Raw genomic sequence first — 24371 nt, 5'->3', positions numbered from 1 at the left:
TGACCATTTAGATGTTATTTTGTTTATAAAATAACCATAGCAATCACCTATTGATTTGGAACCAAAGTAATAGCTGGGACACCTTGCTCTCTCTTGGAAATTTTGCAATCTTTTTATAGTATCTGATTTATTCAATTGTTATTCTAAAATAGAAAAAATCAATCTCATCATATCTCTTGAAAGAGACCATTTAATGTAGAAAACTCCCTCTCTAGCCAGATCAGGTAGGTTGTGTTTTCAAGCAAAAGTTAAGCTTTTGCTAGCATAATGTCTCAAAGGCCGATAATGTAATTTCAAGAAACTCTCTATTAAATTTTTGGTACCTCTTCTTGACCTTTAAGTCTCTGTTGGTTATCTTCTAACATTTTCTTTGAATGGGCTAGATATCTAATCTGGTTTTGGTTCATGAAGCATGCACAACCTTTAAAGGGAAACCTGTATGAATTAATCTTATTTGGCCCAATGACTTTCTTTATAGACTTGCATAAATCACCCAGCTTCTCTAATTCCTCTGTGAAATCAGCCAATGGCAAGATCTGAGCAGGAAAATGTGATTACATTTTAAAGATGATTTTGCTATTATAAGATGTAGTTTTGTTTCACTGGGGAATGAAGACAGTTTCTACACCACTTGTGAAGCGGATGCAGCCCATCTGTCTTGGAGAGGTTTGCCCTGGAAAGTACTGCCAGCCAGGGTGCTGAGGAACTGGGAGCATGACTATCAGAAGAAAAGATTATTTTCCTCTGGGAAAATCAGCTTTCCACAGCTTCTGGGATTGTTAGGAGGATACCATAGCATTACGTGGATTATTCAGTTATTTTCTCTTATAAAAGTGTTTTACACATAATAGACAAATTTTTAACATGGTACCATACTGAGGCCAGTAGAACAAAACCTGTTTTCCAAAGCTTGATAAGTTGAAGTAAATGGGAAAACAGTGGTTTCTGCTGGTACAGTAATCAGTACTTCCTAAAGCCTATCTCAGGCACTCCAGCTTGAGCAAGCTGGTTACTGGGTAAGAGCGAAATCTGAGTTAATATTATTTACATGTAGCAGGTTTTTGGCATATTGCCGTTTGAACAGCAAGCAGTTGTACCCCTTTTTCTTATATACCTGGTCTGGGGTCATGTCAGAAGGTGTTATCAGTATCTCTGGAGCCTGGAATAGCAGGAATGGGTGAGGCAGGGGCAGCAAAGCGGGGGTGAAACGCCCTCATTAACGCTGCATTCATTACCCTGGTGTGCCAGGGATGGGCACGGGTAACAGCAATTCCTGCAGCCAGAGGAGGAGCAACACACCGGTCTGCTATATTGTCACATTCCCTAAAGCTAATCACCTCTTAGTATTTGCTCTAACTCTAATTTTCTACTTTGCAGCTGAAGTTCAAAGTGAAATTGAACGGATCTTTGAATTGGCCAGGACACTGCAGTTGGTAGTGCTTGATGCTGATACCATTAATCACCCAGCTCAGCTGAGCAAAACCTCTCTGGCTCCCATTATAGTATACGTAAAGATTTCTTCTCCTAAGGTAAATATTTTAGATACCTTCATGTTCTTTCTGTTTATCTGGGTTGGTTTTTTTGGGGTTTTTTTTTGAGATTTTTTTTGGCCTTAAATGCAGATATTCGCATGTCCTCATTTAGGTTCAGAGCTATAGATTATCATTGCTTCTCTTTGGATAGCAAACCATTAATAATCAAAAAAGTATCTGAGCTCTAGTGTTAGCCAAAACCTATTTTGGAAAAGATGATGTAGCTCCAATGAGTTTTTTAGTTGGAATTGCAGTTTCAGTATCAACCATGTAAGTAGTGCTCATGGTTTGTTAAATCAAAATAATGTGGAATTGAAAGAATGATTTTCACTGAATGAGTATCAGACTGATTGCTAAATTTTAATATCTGATAATATACTCTTTCAGTGTGTGTAAAAAATGCACAGAGTTTGTGAAGAGGCATTTGAAAGAGAAAGATGAATTTGTGAAAAGAGCACTCAGGAGATCAATTGAAAAAATTCAACTTAGAAATAAAACAAAACCAGAAGCAGCAGAAAAGACGCAGGAGTGGAACTTTTTAGTGCTTTTAAAGGAAAGGAGATATTTGTATGTAAATGAAAATTAACACATCCTGGATGAGGGAACACAGGAAATGTTCTTGAAGCCAGCAAATGAAGAATTTGCTCTGCTCATGTGAGCAGTTTCAAATGTAAACATTTTAAGTGGTTATACATGTATATTAAGTCTGAGTCTGCTCACTTTTTTTGATGTCTTATTTTTCACAGGTTTTACAGAGGTTGATAAAATCTCGAGGGAAATCTCAGGCCAAACACCTTAATGTTCAGATGGTAGCAGCTGATAAACTGGCACAGTGTCCTCCTGTGAGTTACTGTTAATTTATGTCTTGTCTCTGAAAGGTGCCTTTCTTTTCAAGCAAGAGGTTAATTACATAATTTCGGGATGTTTGCCCTCTTCTGGCCATGTTTAACTATTGCTTTTTGCATCACACCTGCCGAGGTCTCAGGGCTCAGCTTTAGGGTGCAAGGGAAAAAGAGTTCTAGTCACAGCTAAGATGTGTGCTGGTACAGTCAGTGCTTCAGTAAACTGAACATCTCCTTTGCTTGCTAAGTTTTAGGGGATTATTGGTTGAAAAATGAGCCCTCTTAGTGACTGTCCTTTATCTCTGGTAGTTTAGAGCTCCTCTGGGGCATCTGTCAGCATGGCCCACCACTGCTAATGTTCTTGGTCAGGGTTTTGCCAAAGAGCTGAGTGGTACTGCTCAGCTGACAGCTCTGCAGTTCTTCTTCAGATGTGCACTGAAGCAAATTCTCTCAATTTCCACCTATAAAGTGGAGGTGATGGCACCCTAACTGTGTTTTAAACCTGGCATGCATTGCTGCCTGCACACTCAGCTGCCAAGAGTATGGTAGGGAACCAGAAGATGGGAGTACAGTTCAGTTGCAGATATAATTTGCCATAGTTACGGAGCTGAGTGAAGGGAATATCTTCATCTTTTAAGTTCAAGCATCTCAGTTAAGCAATGCTTAGGTCCCCAGGAATTCAGTGAAGCATGCTGGAGAAGACCTGCACAGGCCCTCAAAGCTGCCTTCTGCTCCCTGACCAGGGAGGAAATGGATAAAACTCACCTCCTAACTTTAGGAGACTAAAATTAGACTGTGTCACTAATCTCTTAGCTAATATTTGTATGACACTTGGAAACTGAATGATCTGTATTCTTGTGGTTGTTAGTTATTGGTCTTAGTTTACCTTAGTTTTCTCTTAGTTATTCTACAACGGGACTGAATCCCTTTCTTGCCATCCCATTTTTTTAAAAGTTAATATTTATCCCTTCTTTCTGTGTATTTACGATTTGTTCAAGCTACTTCTTCCTGTCTTCTTTGACTGTTTGTGCATTACTATGTGGAAGTCACAAGCCCTTGCTTTAGGAAGTGTAATATTAGTCCTAGTTATGATTACCATCTTTTGTATCAACTGCATTCAGAAAAAAACAAAAAAAGGTAAAATGTCTTAATACAAGCACTAAAGATGTGGTTAATTTTTAGATTGTTGGAAAGCATGATCGGTGTTTCGAGCTGATCTCCCTTTACCTGGTGATCATTCTCACTAAAACCTTTTCTTTATCAGGAAATGTTTGATGTAATTCTTGATGAGAACCAGCTTGAAGATGCTTGTGAGCACCTTGCTGACTATCTGGAAGCCTACTGGAAGGCCACACATCCACCTAGCAGCAATCCTCCTAACCAGCTTCTCACTCGCACACTTGCAACAGCCACTCTTCCGATTAGCCCGGGTCCAAATATTAATTTACAGGTACAGTTCTTATGCCATCTCTTCTTTTTCTTCTGTCAATTTCTTCTCCTTCCAAAGCACAGAGTTAGGCTGATACTAGAATATGCTGAATATGTTTTCCTGTTATTGGTAGATTGAAAGCTTTTTCAGCAGACATTCACCCATCTTCAGTATAAAAGGCAAATGCAAGCACGTTACTGTTATTGCTATTGTATTCATCGTAGCATGTGTTTGTGTATTGACTAGGGGGCTGGTTTTGATTCCAAGGACTAAGCTGGCCTGACTGAAAACATATGCTGATGTGAAATTGAATACTTCAGGTTTTATTGTGCCCAGGACACTGCTGTGCCAGTAATATGTGTAGCAGCCACAAGCATTTTTATAGCTGGCCATGTGTAATCCAATCAGAGAAATAAAACTAGACTAAGACTGTGCACATTTCCAGCCTCTGGTAGCTTCCTGACTGATGGGCACACTGTGGCTAATAGGCAAAACCTGGCCCAGAGGCCCTGCATGACAAACTGGGTTATGTACAGGGCAGATCCACAAATGTCTGAGAGAAATCTGTGCCAATCTTCCCACAGGCTGTATAGAGTTGTAGAGGTTGAGGATTACTGACTGTATTAGTAAAGACTCAAGGTCAAAGTGGCCCTTCCAGTGTTTCGTTTGTTCTTTTATTTACTGGCCATTGCTGTGAAAAGTAGACTTCCTTGAAGCCAAACTCTTATGTCAAATCCAAGTCCCACATGGTGCAGAAAGACCTTGAGAGAGGCTCTGTGTTCTGACCAGTGAGCACACTCTCCAGTGAGCTGGCAAAAGCAGGCTTTATTCCTGCCTCTGCAATGATGTGCCTGTTGATATGGGCATATTATGTCCCCTCTCTCCTCCTTTGACTTCTGGTTTGTATCATTTTATTGAGGTGTTCAGCATACGGAGATGCTGTCCTTTGGGTATGTGTTGCATGATATGAAATGAAGTGTTTAAACTACTTCACTCCTTCATTAGAAGTAGTGAGTGACTCCTTGAGGCTGAGAAGTACACAGAGGGGGATAAAATAGATCTGTCCCAGATCAAATAAAGGCTTACTACATCTAAATTTCTACGTAAGTTCAATATATGCCCATAAATTACATACATATGCAAGTTATAATTCATAACTTTGGCTAAGAAAAACACTTCCTTTTAGAAAATCAAAGGAAAACAATGCATCTGCACCCAAGTTAAAATGCAAATAGTTGTGCTCTTTTTTAATGGTTTTGCAAAACAAGTTTTTGTGTCAAATAATTTATTTCCCATTAGAAAACCACAGACTTGACAGGTTTGTTCTTTAACAAGAAAAATTTCTTTAGCCATCTTGAAGGGTATCTCCTTCCCTTGCTTTCAGATACAGTTGCAGGAAAAGAAACTGTAAGCTATAGCTCATTTCTGCCTTTTTTTTCTGTCCTCAGAGCTGAAACACCTTGAAAAAATTGTGAGCTGGAAGAATTTCTGAGTATGAAATTCAGTATTGTTGTGTGCAGCCTTGCTAGATAAACTTCCTTTGCTTTGTAAACTTCTAAATTATTTTGCTCAAGTGTTTTCATGCTTTTTGAGTGTGGATTTATAGCTCACATACTCATTCTATTAACCACATTCTCTGGAGGAACTATGCAGAGTTTTAATAACACTTTTCTGAATGCTGTGCTGTCTCCTTACAAACTAACAGATTTTTATTTTAAGGACTAAAAATGAGAATGTATTTGCAGTTTCAAAGTTTGTTTGTAGCTCTACTAGTACAGCAGTGTGAATCAACAGGGATCCCTTATTGAACATAAAACTTTTCTGTTCCTTTGATTTCATTTTCCTACAATACATCTTCAGCTGACATCTCAAACCTGAGCTTGTCATTTCCTTAGCACAGATTGGGTCTGTTTTTTAATGATGGTGGCTGAAGCCATTATTTCAACAGTGTTAAGACCCTGTATTTAGAGAATTTAAAGTCTCTGCCTGTGCTGTTTTTCTGGACTGCTCTACAGGGAAAAGCCACCAGTTGTTTGGTCTGGGGGAGCCACGATTGCACTGCAGAGCATTGGAGTCATCTCCCCCTGGGGCCAATGCAGTGCCTCTTTGCCATGAAACATATTTTGGGTTTGTGGTTTTTAAGTCCCCAGTGTACATTGTGAGGAGGGATTTGTGTTGCCAGCTGCCAGAGGGGCATTTTTACAGCATGAAGCTGCCTGTGTGCATTGCGTGGTGCTTGAAGGCGTGAGGCGTCCTGGGATGGTTTGAAATTAAATAGGCAAAGACCTTGTGTCTGTCTGAGGAGGAGCTTCACAACAAAATTGTATGGAAATAGTTGGAAATAACTCCAAAAGGTCTGGATCCACCTTACACACATATGGTGCAGGTGATCAGGGACCGCTGGAAATAAGGAACAAGGCAAATTCACTCAGTGGACAAAGGCTTCTCTGTCCTCTTTCAATGCTGTATTAACTTCTTTCCAAGAGCCCCTACTTCTTTGTAAGTACAAACTGAGTACTGAAATAGGATTATCTCAAACTTTTTCTATTTTAGACAAAAAACTTTATGAAATTAGGCCATAAAAATCCTGCACTGAAGAATCTATTCCAAATCAGAGCCCAAATGCGGTTATGAACCAAAAAGCCGGACTCTAATCCAAATTCAGACATTACCTGTTCAGTGTCCCTGTAATATTTAATGGAAGTTACTGTCAATGAATTTGTCCATAAATCCCAACAGCCCTAACACCATTCTGAAATTGCAGCTATTGGTTCTAAATTTAATCATTGTTTTTTCATGTGCTTATCATAGCACAGAAGATGCATCTGAGCTTGTAAGAGCAGCAGTGTTTCCAATGCAGGTTCAAATTTTGCATTTGTTCTCAGACCACAGCACTGACAGATTTTATTAGTCATGATTATGTGTAGGTAATGCCTTTGACTACATGAGAGCCATAGGGTTTCACATGTGTACTATATTTATGTGCCTTAAAGTCAGTCATGGTGATGAAGTGATGAAAGTTGTGTTTACACATGCAAAGCAGGCATGTTTCTGCTTTGGACTTTTTTGGTTTTCTCTTCATTTCATTTACAATTCACCTCCATTGAGTCATTTCATTTCACCTTGAACAGATCTATTCATGTTTACAATTATTATATTCCCCTCTGGTAAAGCAGAATCATCTTGAGAATCACAAAAGCAAGAACAAATAAGAAATTCTGTTGCTATTCCTATTACCTTGTTCTCATCTATGCCGTTTGTTTCAAATTAGAAACCCAGCTCGTCTCTCAGATGTTTGCATAATAAAATGTTGTCTTAGAAAATTGGGATTTGTCAAATTTACCAAGTTTCTGATTTGAAATATGCTGCTTTTTATAAGTTTCTGATTAAATACAGATTATTTTCCTTTTCAATTTCCTATGATTTTACTTTTTGGGTTGCTAGGAAACCCACCTGCCAGGATCTGTGGCTGAAGGACAAAATTTCCTCCTTCCCCTAGCTCTTTTCCACAAAATAGAAAGAAAGAAGATATGTCCATGAACTGCCCTTGGGGCAATCCTTATTTTTAGACAACTCTGAACATAAAAGGGCAAACTTAAGACTAACTTTGGTATTCAAAACAGTCTCACAAACAAATGCCTGTATATCTCTGGTGAAATCTACATTAATTTTGTGGCAGCAGAGATGATTTTGTCTTGACATTCTTCATCTGATGTGAGAAGCATAATTCAATTTCAATATTACTGTTAAAACTTTTGCAATTAAGCCTGAAAAGTCCTTAGCTGCAGCTTGGCAATAAAAGCAGGTTAATGTAATGAAATCCCCAAATGAGGTAAATAATGTCACTTGTTCATTTTGCAGTGATTTCAAAGCATTTATGCGGGTGAAGAGTAGGTTTATTGCCTGGTAATTTTTATTTCGGTCTTTTAATAGCAGTGGTGTGTTAGGAAATTTTCTATGTGATAATATCACTCTCCTCCTGCTTTTCTTGGCAATGGGCTGTATTCTCAAGCTCTTAAAATTATGAGATCAATGTTTAATTTTTCGTTACCAAGAAGAAATGAAATTATTGCGGAGAAAACAGAAGGTCAGTGATACTATTAGTATCATAATACAAACTTTATTCATACCAGATTCAATTGCATTTTTTTTCCTTAAAAAAAAACTCCTCTATAAGAGCCAAGGTTTTGTACTTTGGTTCTTTGCTGGAATCCACCGCCTCAGCCCTCTAAAATCACTTTCCCATAGCAGCTGTTGCCAGACACGCATCTGTAAACTCTCAACTGATATATGCCCTCTCCTGGCATGATATCTCCTTTCAATTTTTCTGCAGTTTGTCCTGTTTCTGCATGCTCTCTTTTTCTTTGGAGGGTGGTGACAATGATTGCTGACTGGAGTAGTCAGAAACATCACAAGAAATGAGAAAGTGCCACAGAATAACCCAAGTGTCACCCTAAATTCTGATGCGAGAAAAAAGAATTGTTTGTATTATAATACTGAATTTTCAGTAAAAGTGGAATACTAATGGTTTCTTTCCTAGTTTAGATTCAAAGTGGATTGTTCTGTACTTGAAATTTTATTGGTTTCATGGTACTTTCTAGTTGAATTTGGTATTGGGGGAAGCTTTTCAGTGTGTGTACCTCATGACCTCACTGCTGGTTCTGGTAGCAGGGCTCTCAAGGAGACCAGAGGAATGACCATGCGGTCCCTGAGCGCAGCGGTTCCCACATTGAGGAGGAGGCACGGGTGGAACCCATCAAGAAATCCCAGCACCGCTCCTCCTCCAGCCAGCACCACAACCATCGCAGTGGTGGCAGAGGCCTTCACAGGCAGGAAACTTTTGACTCAGAAACACAAGACAGCAGAGATTCAGCGTACGTAGAGCCAAAGGAGGACTACTCACATGAGCACGGTGACCACTATGATTCTCACAGGGATCATAATCACAGAGACGAGTCCCATGGGATCAGTGAGCACAGACACAGAGAGTCCCGGCACCGCTCAAGGGAGAGGGACCGCGAGCAGGACCACAACGAATGCAACAAACAGCGCAGCCGCCATAAATCAAGGGACCAATATTGTGACAAGGATGGGGAAGTGATACAGAAAAAACGTAACGATGCAGGAGAGTGGAACAGGGATGTTTACATCCGTCAGTAACTTTTGCCTCTGGCAGTCTTGTGTTTCTTTGAAGTCTTGTAACAATGCCCCTTGAAAATATCTTGGGTTCTTCTTTGCAGAACATATGGTATCCTTCTGTATGCTGATTTGTATTGCTGTTGCTTGCATAGCAATAGCATGAAATAGAATATTCATATACTTATTTTTTTGGTTAGTGCTATATGAATTAGTGTAGTACAACTGAAGAGTTCCTGATGTTGTACTATGACATTTTTCAAGCTGTTTTTGGTAGCTGCCACTTGAACAATATCTGTTGCCATCAAGGTGTTGTTAGTGTTTTTTAAAAAAAAAGGTACATTTGATGTTTAATAACTTCCCATGTATTCAGCAAGCCAGGATCAGCACATAAAAAAATCTAAAACTTTTTGTCTGCTCTGATTTTTAATTTGTATGCACTTGATTTGCATATTGATTTAAGCACCACTCTGTTGCTTGTACCTCTGGTGGTCTCCGTATGAAGACAGAATTCAGTCTTGCCTTACACACAGGGGATCATGGAGTCAAAATCTATTTTCTATGTATTGGTACTGTGTACTGTATATACAGTTTATAAATGTTATTTCTGCAGACACCTTCTTACTATATAAGTTTGATCACACTGTTTTAGAGTCCTAATGCCAAGTCAGCAGATTTGCTTTTGAATTACTGGCAACTGGAACTAGCCTCACTTAGGAAATCTGTAACAGTGTTCAATCTAAATACTTTTTCTTCTGTAGCAGAAAGCTTATACTTATTGTAAATATGGATGAGTGCTTGAGATAAAGGGTGTAACTCTTATACCTTACGCTGTCCTTGCAAACCAAATTTTGCATTTTAAAGTTACGGTAATGTTAATGAACTTACCGCTATAAATTATTCTTGGTTCAGGTCACAATATTGCAATGGGCACAGCTTAATTTTTGTTCTACTGTCAGCAAACAGAGCACACATGTTGGAGGTGTGTATGTGAGTGGGTGGGTGGTGGATTGACGTTCGTGTGCGTGTGCATGTTAGGCAGCAAACTGTGAGAATCTACTGAAGAAAACAAAGGTTACTCAAAAGCCCAAAAAGTCTATTTCTACATTCTGTCTCTTAATTTAAAAATCCAAATTGCATTCAGGGAATATGAGGGAATTTACTGACCCAGGTAATTGGGAAAGCATAAATCTGCTGGCTCTTTGTTGAGATTCAGGAGAGTAAAAACAGGCAAATGTTACTGTGAGTTTCACTGGAAATGTAAAATCTTTGTGCTTTAGAGTATTTGTTTTAGTAAGAAAAGTTTACACAGCTTGTGGAGGGTTATTTTGTTGGAAAATAAATTTTTGTAGCTTCTCCACTTTTTCTACACTTGCCAATTCTCTGCATTCCCACTCTGCAGCCAGCTCACTGCTTTTCCTTCACCAAAGCTGTTGTGCTGCTGATGAGAGCATAGAAAAATGACTGTGACTCTGTTAGGAACTTTCTAGAGAAAATGCATTGAAATGGAAGGGAGTGAACACAGTTTGTTTTGCACTGAACGCCTGTTGCACTGGTAAGTGGGGGGAAATTCTCTATTATTTTTGACTCCAGGTTCCATACCCTTGCCTAGTGTAAAAGCTGTTCTGCATCACATGTAGTCTTTGTAGTACTTGTATTAATGAAATACTTTTTGTATTTCCCTGTAAATAGCACATTATATAAAGACTGTAGTGTGTTAATAATTAGTTTAGCTGGAAGTTCTTTTTATTTATTATTTCAATTCTGGGAATATCAGCATTGCCTGATTTTGAATATCATTTTAGTGAAATGGATAAGATATATGGCAGGCGCATGCTTTCTCCAGTCTCCTAGCCCAGCATCCAAGAAACTCGCTTAAACATTTTCTGCCCTTCCTCTCCTACCCCTCTCCCTGGTGCTTTATAAGCATTTTTACAACAAGCTAAGAGTGGGAAATTCTGCTGTCAGTTATCTGGCCATTCCTCCCAGTGCTGCTGACTGTTGTGGTTATTCAAGGGTAGGTTTTGGCTCAAAGCATGAACTGTGGGGAACACAAGAAAAAAGGTTATTTTTCTAGAAATAAAATTCTCATCATATTCTAAACATCACTAAATGGCTTTGTAGAGAAAGGAAGAATAGGTAAGTAGATCTGTTGTATTACTAAATGGATACAGAAGAGTACATAGACTGGTTTTTGATACAAGAGAATTTTCAGGGTATCTGTAAAAATTCCATCAAAAGACTGTTGTTAGAATCATATCAGATCACATGTAAGTGAGAAGAAAATTATATTGTCTTGCTCTGTATAGCCTGGCTTTAGCTAATTTAACAGCTGCAGTAAATGGTGTTGCTCCCTGCAACTCGTGACAACTATGTCGTCTAAGAAGTGATTCCACTTCATTACCTTGAATATTTTGTTCTTTTTTTTTTTGTTGGGTTTTTGGTTGGGTGTGGGGTTCTTTGCTTTGTTTGTTTGGTTTTTTTTTACTTTTGCTCCAGAGAGTGTTTATTTTTCAGCTTTCTTAAAGTATTTTTTAAGGAATGTTTGGCAGAATTTCAAAGCACTGAGTAGTATATGAAAACTATGGCATAGGCAGTTTGTGTATAGACAAATAAATGAGAAAATAAAGAGCATAGTCCAAGCTCTAGTATTTAAGTATGGCCTATATATTGATTCATGGAGTATAAACATTAAAAAAAAAAGACAAATCCAAATCCAACTGGTTCATAGAATTGTGTTTTATATAGTGCTGCTATTTATGTATAGACAACATACTACCAAACACTTGTATTTCTTAGGCAGACTCACTGAATAGATTTTATTAGCTGAGATACTTTTTTTCAGTTTCTGTTTTAAGAGTGACAAATCATTTGTAATGTGAGCTTGTACTACATATATTGCACAATACCACCTGCCTGCTGAGCACTACTTTGAAAAGCACTTTAACAGAGTTATGTCAATAAGAAGCTTTAAAAATACTCCAAGTGGAGGACATATCAAAGATTATTGTGATGAAATGTCTTTGCAGAGTTTTGCCATTAGAAGGTCTAATATTGGTTGCATTAGGATACTAATGAGTTCATACTTCTGTATCTGGTTTCAGGGGTTTTGAATCTGAGAAATGGTAAAGGTCCCAGTGAGCTCCAGAGTCTTATGGATGTGTGGTACAAAACAACCTGTAAAATTTCCATTCAGATGAACTAAAAAGATAATAAAACCAGAGAAACAGAAGGAAAGGGAGGAAGATAAAATAGTTAAGTGATATGTATGTCTTGGCAGCTCAACTCTGTATTTTTCTAAAGAATTTCAGTATATGGAAGAAATGGGATGCGTTTCAAGATCTGCATGTATATGTTAGATGTTAACCTTATTTTTATGTGTTTTTTCAAGTGACTGTACATCAGTGCTGAGTAGCCTTAGTCTATCCTTTACCAGTTGTCTAGTGTCACAGAGATGTCATGGAAGAAGGAATTCTCTTCCAGAGGGACTGGAAAGAGATGACAGTAAAAGTCTCCAGGCCTGCTAAGGGACAGGACAGTAGGGACAAATAAGCAAACAGGTTTGTGCACAAAGGCAGCATCAGTATGAATTATATGCTGAAAACACTATTTTTACTAAATTGATCTATAAATTACTGCCTAGAATTTAAAGAATTCTTCTAGAATGCTCATGAATTCATTCTGTATCTGGCATCAAGAGTTCAGAATTTGAACAGTTCCATAGTTTTTGCTTCTCAAGGAATAAAGTTAAATACATAGTTTCTCATAAGGCTCTGGACTTATACAACAAAGATCAGTTTTAAAACCACAAAGAGTTTCAGAGAAACCTCTTTTCACAGAAATCTGTATACTCTTAACCTATAGCCCTTATCATAAATGGAGGCTAAGGAAATGAAATTGCACTCACTGAACCCTGAATTAAGGGAGAAGCCCATTTTTACTTCTCCCTGCATACCTGGTTACTCATCCTGTACACGCAGCTCCTGCCCAGATCTAATACACTGCCCCTTAATACTTTGTCTTTGATGAATCTGTTGGCAGTTACCATTTTGAAGCTCTGTTGGTTTGTAAAGTCATGCTCAGGTTCTGGGGCACCTGCAAAGGTTTTAATGGAGTCCATTATCATTCCCTCAGCTGGAATGAAGTGAGTGGTCTGACTGCTTTTAATCAGTGGATGTTCAAAGGAAAAGAGCTGGTGTAAACCACCTCCTGTGTTTGTTAGTTACTAAAACCTCTTCAAAAGGTATTTTGATTTGTGGTTACATTCAACCTCTGATTGCTTTAAAACATCAGCCTGAAAGCTGTTTTCCAAATGTTTTTGACTTTCATTTTATTCCATCCATAAATATCAAGCACATTGCAAAAAACTTTATTACAAGGTCTAAACAGAGAAATTATTTTTCAGAGTGTAATATAACATTTCTGGTGTACATTTACTTATTTTTATTACTTCATTGCAGATCTTTCACCAAAATCTTAGTTCTTCTACCATCTGTAAGATATGTGGATGCCATTTTTACTGTGAATGTTTTTAATCAAATGTTATTCAATCAATTTTATTGCTTGGCAATTTGTCTGTAATTTATTTCCCCACTTTTATATAACAAACTATTACATATGAGCTTACAGTAGTTTTATAGACAGTGTCTTTTTATAACTTACCACCCTAGAAATGTATTCCTACGCAGCCCCAGAAAAGGTTTCCATCAGATATAATAGAGATTAAGCAGGTTCTTTTAACTCATCCATATTCTCATTTCTTCCTTTATTCTTGCCACTTTTATCTGTCATGCATACCTACTCTGCAATGAATTCTAGCAGAACAAAATTGGATTTTCTCATAAATTTCTTATTCATGAACAATCAAACATAAAAACAAGGTTCTTTATATTTTAAACTACCCACTCTAAAGTAATTTCTTGATTGATCACCCTCACTAGCCCATTCCTTAACAAGCATATGAAATCCAGTGATCAAAAAAACTGATCAAAAAAACTGGTGCATTCCGTGACATTGAAACAAGAAAAAGCTGTATTTCATAATATATGAGGCTGCCTATTTTAGAATCTTTCTACTGACCAAGATAAGATATTTAGATTTGGCACTATTACTCATCATTATTTCTGCAAATAGAGAAAACTACTTTTCCAACTTTCTTAATGACAAGATCTGATTGCATGCCTAATCTATCTATTTTGTAGGTTTAATCTTTCATTATAATGACAATAAATTTTTAAATTTAATATATAAATATCTCATATATATATTAAAATATATTATAAATATATTTTATTGTGCTTGCACAATGATTCAGTGTGTAAAGATTATCAGGAAAGTAATCATATGATATGTTTAAAACATATATACACCATCCATCAGAACTGTCAATGAGAAAGTATTTCTACCACTTCTGAAGTCACAGTAAGATTGGAATAGAAAACAAAAAGGGCATCCATCCAACTTTATTCATCTAATTTAGCCACACCTGTAGTGAGAGAAAGGATGCTGGCTCCTTCAAGGGCTGGTGAATCTTAATTTTCTGTTCTGACCTGCCTGACGAAGTCCCTCCCCTGTTCCCAGCAGGGACAGGGCCCTTGGCAAACAGCTCAGGCCAGTCCCTTCACTGTGCTGAGTGCTCTTCTAACGCTCCCAGCTGACTTTGCAGAAACAACCTTAATAACTGAAGGTCATGTATCAGTAACGTTTTCAGGTGAAGTCTGCTCTGCAATTGCACTGGAATTAACTAAAAGTTACGTTTTCTTCCCATCCCCAAGAAAATATCAAGTGAGGTCACTTCCTTAAAATGCCAATCATCCAAACCTAAAGGAAGTGGGAGATGTCTCAACAAATATTCTACTAAAAATTCAGCAATCTTAATTCTTTCAAATTCAGCATTGCACAAATCCTGCTACTGAAACTGGAGGTAAAGTTCCTTACTTTATATGAATACACAGACTTCAGTATATAGTTTATGTGTGCTGATTAATGTTTACAAAATTTCTATAATCTGCAAATAAGAAAATGCTTTTTTACTAGCACTGAGTTAAAGATTTCAACACGTTCTTACAATAAAAGATTCATCCCTTTTGTTCCCAGGTAATCATTTTCACCATATTTAGACTAGAAAGTTTATAGTATGAACTTACATGACTCTAAATAGGATATCTCACCTGCTACTGATGAAACAAAATTACTTTCAATTTTCTTTAGACATGGTGTGTTTAATGGCAAGGAATGACCAACAAGAATTCCATTTTCCTATCCTGCTAGGATAGGCCTTACAGAGGATTCACTTGTCAACCTTGGCAGGTCAGAAGAAACATTTTGTTTTTATTCAAGAGCAGTAGAAAACATAGTGTATCAAAACATTTATGGAAAATATAAGTAAACAAGTAAACAACCAGACTACGGAGAAAGAGAATTTATAGATGGTTTTGATTGTGAGCAAATACAAAACACACTTCTTACAGTAGAAAGACAAATGATAAAAGAACTATTGCTCTTTTTAATCCAACCAAATAATTATGTGTGAAAAGACAGACTTTTTCAGATAATGCTTTTTAAAACTGGAAATTGATTGAGTGAGAGGAAAACACCAAACACACACAGATGTCAGTTTCTGTTTTTCCTTCTCCTTAGCTTTCCTTCTTTAGTGCTATTGTCAGTTCCAGCAGCACTGAGAATACTGTTCAAACTGGAACTGAAGCAGAATTTTCAAATACATCTAACATCTTTTAAGAAATTCAGATTATTTAAACTTTGAGCAATGTAGTAAGGCAGTTTTCATTAGCATGCTTCCCCAGTTTCAATTTTCATGATTTTAGCTGGTGATGCTTTCTGACCAATAAAGAGTTAATATCCTTAGTTGTCTGAAAGGTGATTTGCAACATTTCAGATGGTATTACGCATTGTTTTCTGTCTTTTGATACATTAATCATAACTGTAGCCCCTTCTGTTACAAATGTTTGATTTTAAAACTGTCACTTGTCAGCCAGTCCAATAGGCTATTTCAGAACCAATACAGTTTATGCATGGGAAGTTTGATGTTGAAACAATATTTATTTACATTCCCAGAGTGAGATGGTTTAATATATTCATGCTGCTATAAAAGACATGCTACAAAGCCTAATCGTATTTTGTGTATATACTATGTGTACAGAGAATCTTGCTTGTATTAAAATAAAAGAGAAATGAGGTTCTAAGTATCAATTTATAAAACAGTTCTTTGTAAAATGTTGCAGTGTTTTGAGAAGCACTATTTAAGGAAACTAACTACTGGTAAACCTCCACAGAAACTACCCTTTCCAAAAGTCATTGTAATAGTTCCCATATATTTTTTTATGTTTGCATTTTGTAAAGTAACTTACATCCCCTTCCTACGCTTGCTGCAGCAGATAAGGGGAAAGCAGAGCAGGCAGCAGTATGAGTGAACATAGCTGTCATTCAGGCACTGACCTGCTGTAAATACAAAAGCAGAGGGAGACTCACAAATGATACTGCCCTTCCCCCAGCCATGACTTTTCTGCTGCAACCTGTGGCTCTTTCCCATCAGAACAGCTGGCAGATTTTAGTGCTGCCATAGCAACCCTGCCGTCAGCCCGTTGGCCTGGTAACACTGCAGCAGCAAGAAAGGCGCTTCACGTCTGAACTGTTCTTAGACTCACTGAGGTATTTTTTCAGGTTGCATTCCCAAATCCTTATTTACTGTTCAATTTAATAAATTTTGCAATGAAAAATCCTATACAGTCTTTATTTGCCAAAGAAATCAGGTCATCTTCTCTAGAATCTTGCAAAGAATTAATATCCATTCCTTGCAATGTCACAGCAGATGGATCAAATCTCTGGAGCAGCTTCAACTGATCAAGTGATAGTCCAGCTCCCTTCATGCCTTCTCCTCCAATGTGAGGTTCCTGTTCAAGTAACAAAGAAAAGCAAATTATTGCATCTCTAAAGTTTCTAAATGCCCTAAAATGTATTCTGCTGGGGATAGCCAGAGCTACTGAACAATTAACATGGACAAGCTATGCTTGTATTTCTCACACCAGAAGATCCAGAAGTTATGTGGCTTCTTTTCTTGCCTTCATCTGGCCAATATTATTTAAACATACATACAAGATTTATACAAGATATGTACAAGTATTTTGAGGAGGGGGTGATGCCCCTCATCCACTTTATCTCTGTAGTTTAGAGCACTTTTTGAGGATAGGTGCACAGGTCTAAAAGAATTCCTTACTCCAAGGGCTGAAACATCCCAAGAAAGCTGTTCCCACCAGCCAGCCAGTCTAAAGGGTTTAGGTTGCCACTTCTAAATGATTTAGCACTTCTGTGTACTGACTTAACAGCTATGAGTTAAGTCAAAAAAAGTGAGTTCTTAGCCCATTACCACTAACAGCAGCAGAATTCCAGAGACAGCTAGGTTGGAAAAGACCTTGGAAATCATCAAGTCCAACCTATGACCTAACACCATCCTGTTTACTGTACCATGGCACCAACTGCAATCCAGTCTTCCCTTAAACACCCACAGGGACTGTGACTCCACCACCTCCCTGGGCAGCCCATTCCAACACTCAATCACTCTTGTTGTGAAGAACTTCTTCTTATTGTCCAACCTAAAATAGTGGGATTCTTCATGGTAAAAACTTCAAGTGGACAGACTTAAAGCCCCAGTCCTGAATATTTTACTGCCTGAAGAGGCATCATTTTGGCAGATGATGCAGCAAAAAAATATAACCTTTGAGTTTTCTAGTCACTTAAGACTAACAGGAAATAGGACTACTGTTACATGTGCCTGTCTATGAGGCAGAGAAAAAGAGAAGAATCAATTTCAAGAGATAACATTTGGCTTCAAAATCCTGGAGAGGAGAAGGACTTAAAATCCTAGCCCTCTTCTCAATATTTCTTGTGAATAGCCTTGACTGCTTCTTATTTAATACCCTAATTCCTGGAAAAAAATTAATTTTTAGCTGGATTGTTCTTTCAATGCATTCAGTAAGGAGATGGAACAAAGTGTGCAAAAGCTGGCACTGCAGTATCAAAAATAGATCTCCTTTGTCAATCTAGTCTAATGTAGTCCATAATGCAGCCTACAGCAGAGTGTTTTTTCAGCCATCACACTTTGCTAACACATGAGCTCACCCAGTCAGCACATGATGTGAGTTAGCTGCTGCACCACGTACTGCATGCTGGAGAGCTGGGCATGCAGGGGGCTGCACACTGATTCTCCCTTTCCCTCAGCAGGATTTCAGGGCTTTCCATTGAAGGTAAAAGACAAACACAGGTGTCTACTGCAAATTGAGAGAAAAGTAACATACAAAGGAAGACAAGGGACCTACTTAATGTAGGGGAAGGAAGGAAAGGTAAAAGTCCAGGGAAAACAATATTCCACAGGTTCAAGTAACTTGATTAAAGGCAGACCAGTGTCTTCCTCTACCTTTTCATTTCTCCCTCCAGTTAAGTTACTGCATTTAAGCTGATCTACAGTATCTCCTGTGTAAACTCCTAAGAGGAAGTGTGCACAAAGGAGCAGCTGCCATGTGGTAACTTCCACCTACAAGAACAACGCTTATGGCTCCATCTCCTGTTTTTTCCTTGCCCACATTACCCAGTGTGCTTCCAGGATCTGCTGCCAAACTGGGAAACTGGGAAACAGTGGACTGGATAAAAAAAGAGGCATCCACTGAGACATTCTAAAGAATATGGGAAATAAATACATAAAGGAACCTGAGGTATGTAGACTGTAGACTCCTGCTTCATGTTCATTGGAAAATATCACCTTAGTTTACACTGGTAGGAATTGGTTCTAAGGTATTATAAATTATATGTGGGTAAACAATTCAATGTCATCTCATTTAAAACATACTATACATAAAAGATTAATTTTTACAGATATGGCATGTGTGTGTGAAAAACAGTGCTTTATTCAAGACTCATGTTACTGGTGAGAGAAAGTTTATATAGCAAGAATTAATCTTGCATTTGAGTTAATAAGGCTTGTGTTTTGCTCTGTCATTCTACCCAGAAGGATTTTTTATGCTGTTAGGTTACATGTATAATCTCAGTTGAAATGTCTGGAACTGAAAAATTCTTAGTGAATGGATGGTGAGAATACAGACAGAAAAACACACCACAAAAATCTGTGATGAAGAGCTTCAGTTCTGTTAAATCTTTACCAGCCATCATATTAATTTCTCATTGAACAGCTATTGTATTTTTTTTAATTTCAGTTAAAGATTCATCTAAGCTTCTTAAGACAGGTACAAGTCATCACAGAATGTGTAAGCAAAGCAGGTATCAGAGTCAGACTTTTCCTCAAAGCCATGATGATAAACAACTACCACACCCAACTCCTCATCAAAGAGGAAGTGGGACACATGTGGTCTGATGAGAAATCCCCCTGAAGTACTACAAAAGGTAACAGATATTTCTGAATTTTATGAACTGTAGCTAGTATAGATAAAAACATTCTAGTATCTCCCTATATAAATTACCTCCTCCCTGACATCTTAATGGTAGGAACTGACTCCAAAAAAGACAAGGTACATTCTTCAGACACTGAGCCTGAAATAATTTCTTTCCCTCATTCCTTTTAAATAAATCAAAAATAGGTCCCAGACAAATAACATCCTCCTTCTTTGAAACAAAAATTTAGTTTCATTTATGTCCCATACATTATATGCAAGTCTTCATGACTTCAGTGGCATTAATAAAAAAAAAAAAAAGGCACTTCACCTCTCCTGTGAATGTACGAAAGACAATAATAAAATATTAAAGAAATTAAAGAAATTGCAAAGAGAAATTTTAACCTGCCCAACCTATCTTTTGTCCCTGTTATGTTTTAAAGCAATACAGAGTGGCAAAATACTTAATGAGGCCTAAATAAAGCTCAATTAAGCACAAAAACAGACTTTAAAAAGCCTCAAATTCCTTCTGTTATTTCTATCCCCAGCAGTTAAAGCTGTCCGGGGTGAAAAAATGATTTATTGTTAGTAAATAGACCATGTAACTTTACAGTTCCAAACTAAGATCACTAGATTGTGCAAAGTACCCTGAAAATAGTATTACCTGTGGATGAAGCTGGAGGCATGGAAAAGTTTTCAAGGCCCAAGCAACTTGCTCCTCATTTTCAGAAAGTGTAATTGTACATGTACTATATACTAAAACACCTCCTGGCTTCAGCAACTTCACTGCCTGCAGGGAGAAATAAACAATATTTCAGCTTATTTTTAAATTTCAAACTTTCATATTAAGCAACATTAACTAATAACCCACGTAACTAGAATATTAAAACTGAACACTTAATTAAACTTAAAGTGTTAAGATACTAATTTCTCTCAGGGAATATAGCAAAGGATAACATGGATAAGAAAGATTCTTCTTTCCACATAGGCATTATAGCTCATGCAGTTTATTAATGTCATTGAGATGATTCACCTTGTAAGATTTCTTATTTGTGCAGCTCTGCATACCCCAGACAGATTAGATCTGTTTTCACCACCTGCTGCCAACCATGGATACACAATACTTATGTCACTTACATTAGATGTCAACTGTTTCCATGTATTTGGCATGGAAGCTATATCTATGCTGCTTTTCAAGCTGTCATTCACTTTGAATATGTATCATTCAGATTTTGACAAGTTTCATCTTATCCTTCAGCATCAGCCCAAGCACACTCCTTAGCATGTTCCTAAGTCACCTGCTCTGTGACTTATACTTTTGTAATGATTATCATGTAAAACTGATGAAACTGAGGGAATTAAAAAAACACAAAGCTTTTTATTTATTATGGATTACACAGACCTTTACCATGCTCCAATGAACTGACTTCACCTAGCAACAGATCTGGTGGAGCTGAGAGGTTAACAGGACCCTAATAGTTCCTGGCTGCTGAAAAAGTAGGGAAAATGAGGGACTGCTTTTTGGGTAAGTTTTATGCTGCAAAAGCATTTGTGTTCAATTCAGCTGATCTACTCAATGTTTAACACATACCACAGTGAAAAGCTTGCGCTGTAGTGGCTGATATGAGGTCACTTCCTTTAAAGTTGAGGAATAAACCATGTTTGGTCTCTGTCCCATCCCACTACATGGAGCATCAAGAAGAATTCGATCAAATGACTCGGGTAAGAATGGAGGTCCTTCTGAAAAAAGCAGTAATGTAAAATGGGGCTGTGTCCTTCCTTGAGGCTTCACTGCAGGTAAGGAGAGGCTGTCACTGCTTCCTTGACATAAAACATTTATGTGCTATAGGCAGTGTCTGCAAAACTAGTCTCAGCTAGAGACAAGCCTCAGCACTGCTGCTGGTAGTTTTCATCTCCCAGAAAACTGAACAGTTTAACTTCTGTGAGCTCAAAAATGATCCCACTAGGCAATATTTTTTTAACTTAATTTAGTAATTTGAAAGTAAAATGTAAAAGTGATCAAAAATGTTGAAATATAATTGTTCAGATGTGCTGGGTACAGAGTTGTACATATAGTCTGTAAAGAACCAGAGTCAGCTCAAAAGTGTGCAAACCTTTACTGAGACAAACCTGCAGTTAATCACTGAGACTGCCTTATAATAACTGGACTGTCTACAGAACTATTTCTTGTGATGTATGCATAGCTGTATAAAATCAAGGACTTCATAATAATATGAACTACTGCAACTTCTCATGGCAGAACAATTCAGTAAAAAAGGTGAAGAGAACAATTTCTGACTATTACCTGGATGACAGTATGTATCTTCCATATGCAGAGCCTATCCTTTAATCTGTGCCCCAATGGCTCAACAGCCCAGAAGTTTCTATCTGCTCAGTGCTAGGGAGATTGGCTCAGCATCACCATGTACTACTGCTGCCAAACTTGTACTATCACACCACTGCTACCGAGCTTTTTCCTGACTCCAAAATTAGTCTATCTGGTTTATCTACCTCTGATCCATTACTAAAATGTTCAAAATATGTAATGTGTTACTTGCAGGAATGTACAGAAAAGCCTTCATTATCTCTCAGTATTACAGCTTGCTCTAGTTAATCTCTGTAATTGCTACTTGCCACCTACAATATTTGATGTTCATAAAAAGACTCTTAGGAAAGTACCTTTGTTCCTCCAAAGCAGGAATAACTGCAATGCATAGGGACAAAGAAGGTGAATTATGTAATCTGATTCCTACTTAGGCTAACCAGTGACTGAGATAAAATAGACTGAGAAAGAACAGCATACTTTACACAACAAACTAAAAATAATCAAGGCAGCAGATACCATTTAAATCATTCCATCATGGGAACAGAACCAATATCATAACTGCATCACTTCAAAAAAGCAAATGAAATTACTTAAAATAATACACTGTGCTTGTATATAACTTTCCCTTGAACAGCTGAACAAACATCAATGAACTAAACCTTGCAGCACTCTTGGGAGTTAGGTATTAATAACCCCATTTTACTGATGAGGATTATGAGACAGAAAAGTGAAGCAAGTCTGCAAAAATAATTTTTTTCTCAGATCAACTCATAAACTTCCCAGTATGGGGTTACATGTGATCATGAAAGAAGCTTTAAGGCTTCTTCATTATTATCTGGGAAAGGAATGTATTTCCTTTGAGAATATTAGGTTGTGACAAGGACAGATAATTTGACTTTCTATTTGCTTCATAGAGAAGTTGATAACCACAAAAGAGTAGAAAATAAAAGTGCATTCACAGTGCTCAGGCAACTTTGGTATCTGCCAAGATTTAAACCTGTGACAGGTTTAATACTGTTTTTGCAAAACATTACTATGTTCTCCTAAAAGCTACTAGTACCCAAATTGTTTATTTTACCTTGTTTATCCTCTCTCTTCTCTTCTGAAAGGGCCTTTGTTCCATCATAGCAAAAGGCCTTAATGCAATTCAACTGTAGCAATTCAGCATTCTGCTTGATTTTCTTGATCTTGTTAGCTATCTTGTCCATGGCTATAACTTCACCCTGAAAAAAAATCCCAAAGTTTTCATCAAAAGTATAGTGATTAAATGGATGTTTCTGATTTCCTTTCCCCAGTCCTGGGAAGTGTAATAAATAAAGCATAGTCTTCCCTACAGAACTATTTTATTCTTAAATCCACACTCCTGCAGTCCTTGCTCCCACATGTTTTTCACAATAGCCACGTTAGTCTGAAGCCATGCTTGGCATTGTCACTCTAAGGGATGCTGTAATATCTGACTTCTGGCAAGTGGTTTTGTTGTTTGTATCTTTTTGTTTGTTTTGAACTGCTGAACTGGGCACTAAGATAAAAATTTAATCATTTGAATGAGGTTAGAAGCCTCAAATACATGGTAAAATAGGTCAACAGGTTTTAAATTTGTATGGAGAGAGTAGGAAATATGATCACACTACAGCTCAGAGCTGAGGAAATGGGGCCCACAGCCAATGTCTCAGACTTGGTCAAACTCATAACATACTGGAATATTTGCAGTGATTGTCACTCAAGTTACTTTGGGAAATAGTGTAAATACTACTATAAGTCTAAAGGTGAGGGGAGGGAAATCACAATTACACAATTTCTATTATGTAAAAATAGATTTCTTTTTTCTTCCAAAATAAATCAAAATAGACACACAGCACTACCTGCTACATGAAATCTGTGAACACAAAGGAAAGTAAAATGTAGCATCAGTAAAATCCAGAACAGAACAACCCAACAACCAAAAACTTGTACTAAACTTTCTACAAACACAATATGCTGAGAAAAAAACAACTTTTTTCTATTTGGTGATGGCTCTCTAGAGGCTTATAGAAGGGTAAAATGACTAAGTTTAAGAAGTAATAAAAAATCAGTAAAGATATGCTGTTATCTGTATGTTATGTTAGGCAATATGCAGATCTAGGACTGAGAGGTAAGAATGGATTTAGGTTGTGTCAGTGGTGCCCAGTGTCCAGCTGCTGTGAGCCGAAGCACCTCCTGCTCGTCCCCTAGCACCATCCAATCTATTGCACGTGTACTCTAGGACCTGACTGGGCTTCAAAGCTTCATCTGTTGCAAGAGCAGTGGATTTGGTGCTCATCTCTGCATACTGCAGGGATAAAGAGATAAGAGAATCACAACAGTTTGGGTTGGAAGGGATCTTCAAGACCATCTAGCTCCACCCACCTACCATGGGCAGAGACACCTTCCACTAGAGCAGGTTACTCAGAGCCCCATCCAGGCTGGCCTTGAACACTTCCAGGGATGGGCTATTCACAGCTTCTCTGTTCTTTTCTCCAGAGAAAGAACAAGCTGCCAGACAACTCTTCTCCATTTGGGCCATGCCAGCTACTGCCAGAACAACTACTTATAAGACATCTGAAAAAACAGTGGTCTAGACTGGGATGCAGATAATAACCAATTCTCAAGCTTTAAGTATTCCCGATTCTTATTTAAGAGCTCTTAACATTACAGAGTAATCTTACGTCTTGGTTATATAATTTAAAAACA

The 24371-nt window shown here is 37.6% G+C and overlaps 2 protein-coding genes across 14 annotated transcripts in view; one reads left to right on the top strand and one right to left on the bottom strand.

Annotated features, from left to right (window-relative positions):
- The window catches only part of CACNB2 (calcium voltage-gated channel auxiliary subunit beta 2), a 249161-nt gene extending 233017 nt beyond the window's left edge, over window positions 1-16144 (top strand). For 6 of the 7 annotated variants that reach the window (XM_063150277.1, XM_063150268.1, XM_063150293.1 and 3 more), the window contains 4 exons: window positions 1378-1529; window positions 2279-2374; window positions 3639-3824; window positions 8475-16144. In XM_063150277.1, coding sequence (XP_063006347.1) covers window positions 1378-1529; window positions 2279-2374; window positions 3639-3824; window positions 8475-8963 — 923 coding nt within the window. In that variant the 3' untranslated portion in view covers window positions 8964-16144. Of the gene's footprint in view, window positions 1-1377; window positions 1530-2278; window positions 2375-3638; window positions 3825-5251; window positions 5296-8474 lie in introns of all 7 variants that reach the window. The other variant, XM_063150311.1, reaches the window with a different exon arrangement.
- Window positions 15422-24371, bottom strand: part of NSUN6 (NOP2/Sun RNA methyltransferase 6) — a 21722-nt gene continuing 12772 nt past the window's right edge. For 6 of the 7 annotated variants that reach the window (XM_063150336.1, XM_063150344.1, XM_063150323.1 and 3 more), the window contains exons 10-13: window positions 22741-22885; window positions 20928-21076; window positions 20001-20126; window positions 15422-16849 (exon numbers count right to left, since the gene is read on the bottom strand). In XM_063150336.1, the coding sequence (XP_063006406.1) occupies window positions 16637-16849; window positions 20001-20126; window positions 20928-21076; window positions 22741-22885 (633 nt within the window). In that variant the 3' untranslated portion in view covers window positions 15422-16636. The remainder of the gene's footprint in view (window positions 16850-20000; window positions 20127-20927; window positions 21077-22740; window positions 22886-24371) is intronic. The other variant, XM_063150355.1, reaches the window with a different exon arrangement.

The sequence above is a fragment of the Melospiza melodia genome, chromosome 1 (genome assembly GCF_035770615.1).
Source record: "Melospiza melodia melodia isolate bMelMel2 chromosome 1, bMelMel2.pri, whole genome shotgun sequence".
Taxonomy (NCBI): Eukaryota; Metazoa; Chordata; class Aves; order Passeriformes; family Passerellidae; genus Melospiza; species Melospiza melodia.
The sequence above is the reverse complement of the archived record's forward strand: the minus strand, read 5'-3'. Positions and strand labels throughout refer to the sequence as shown.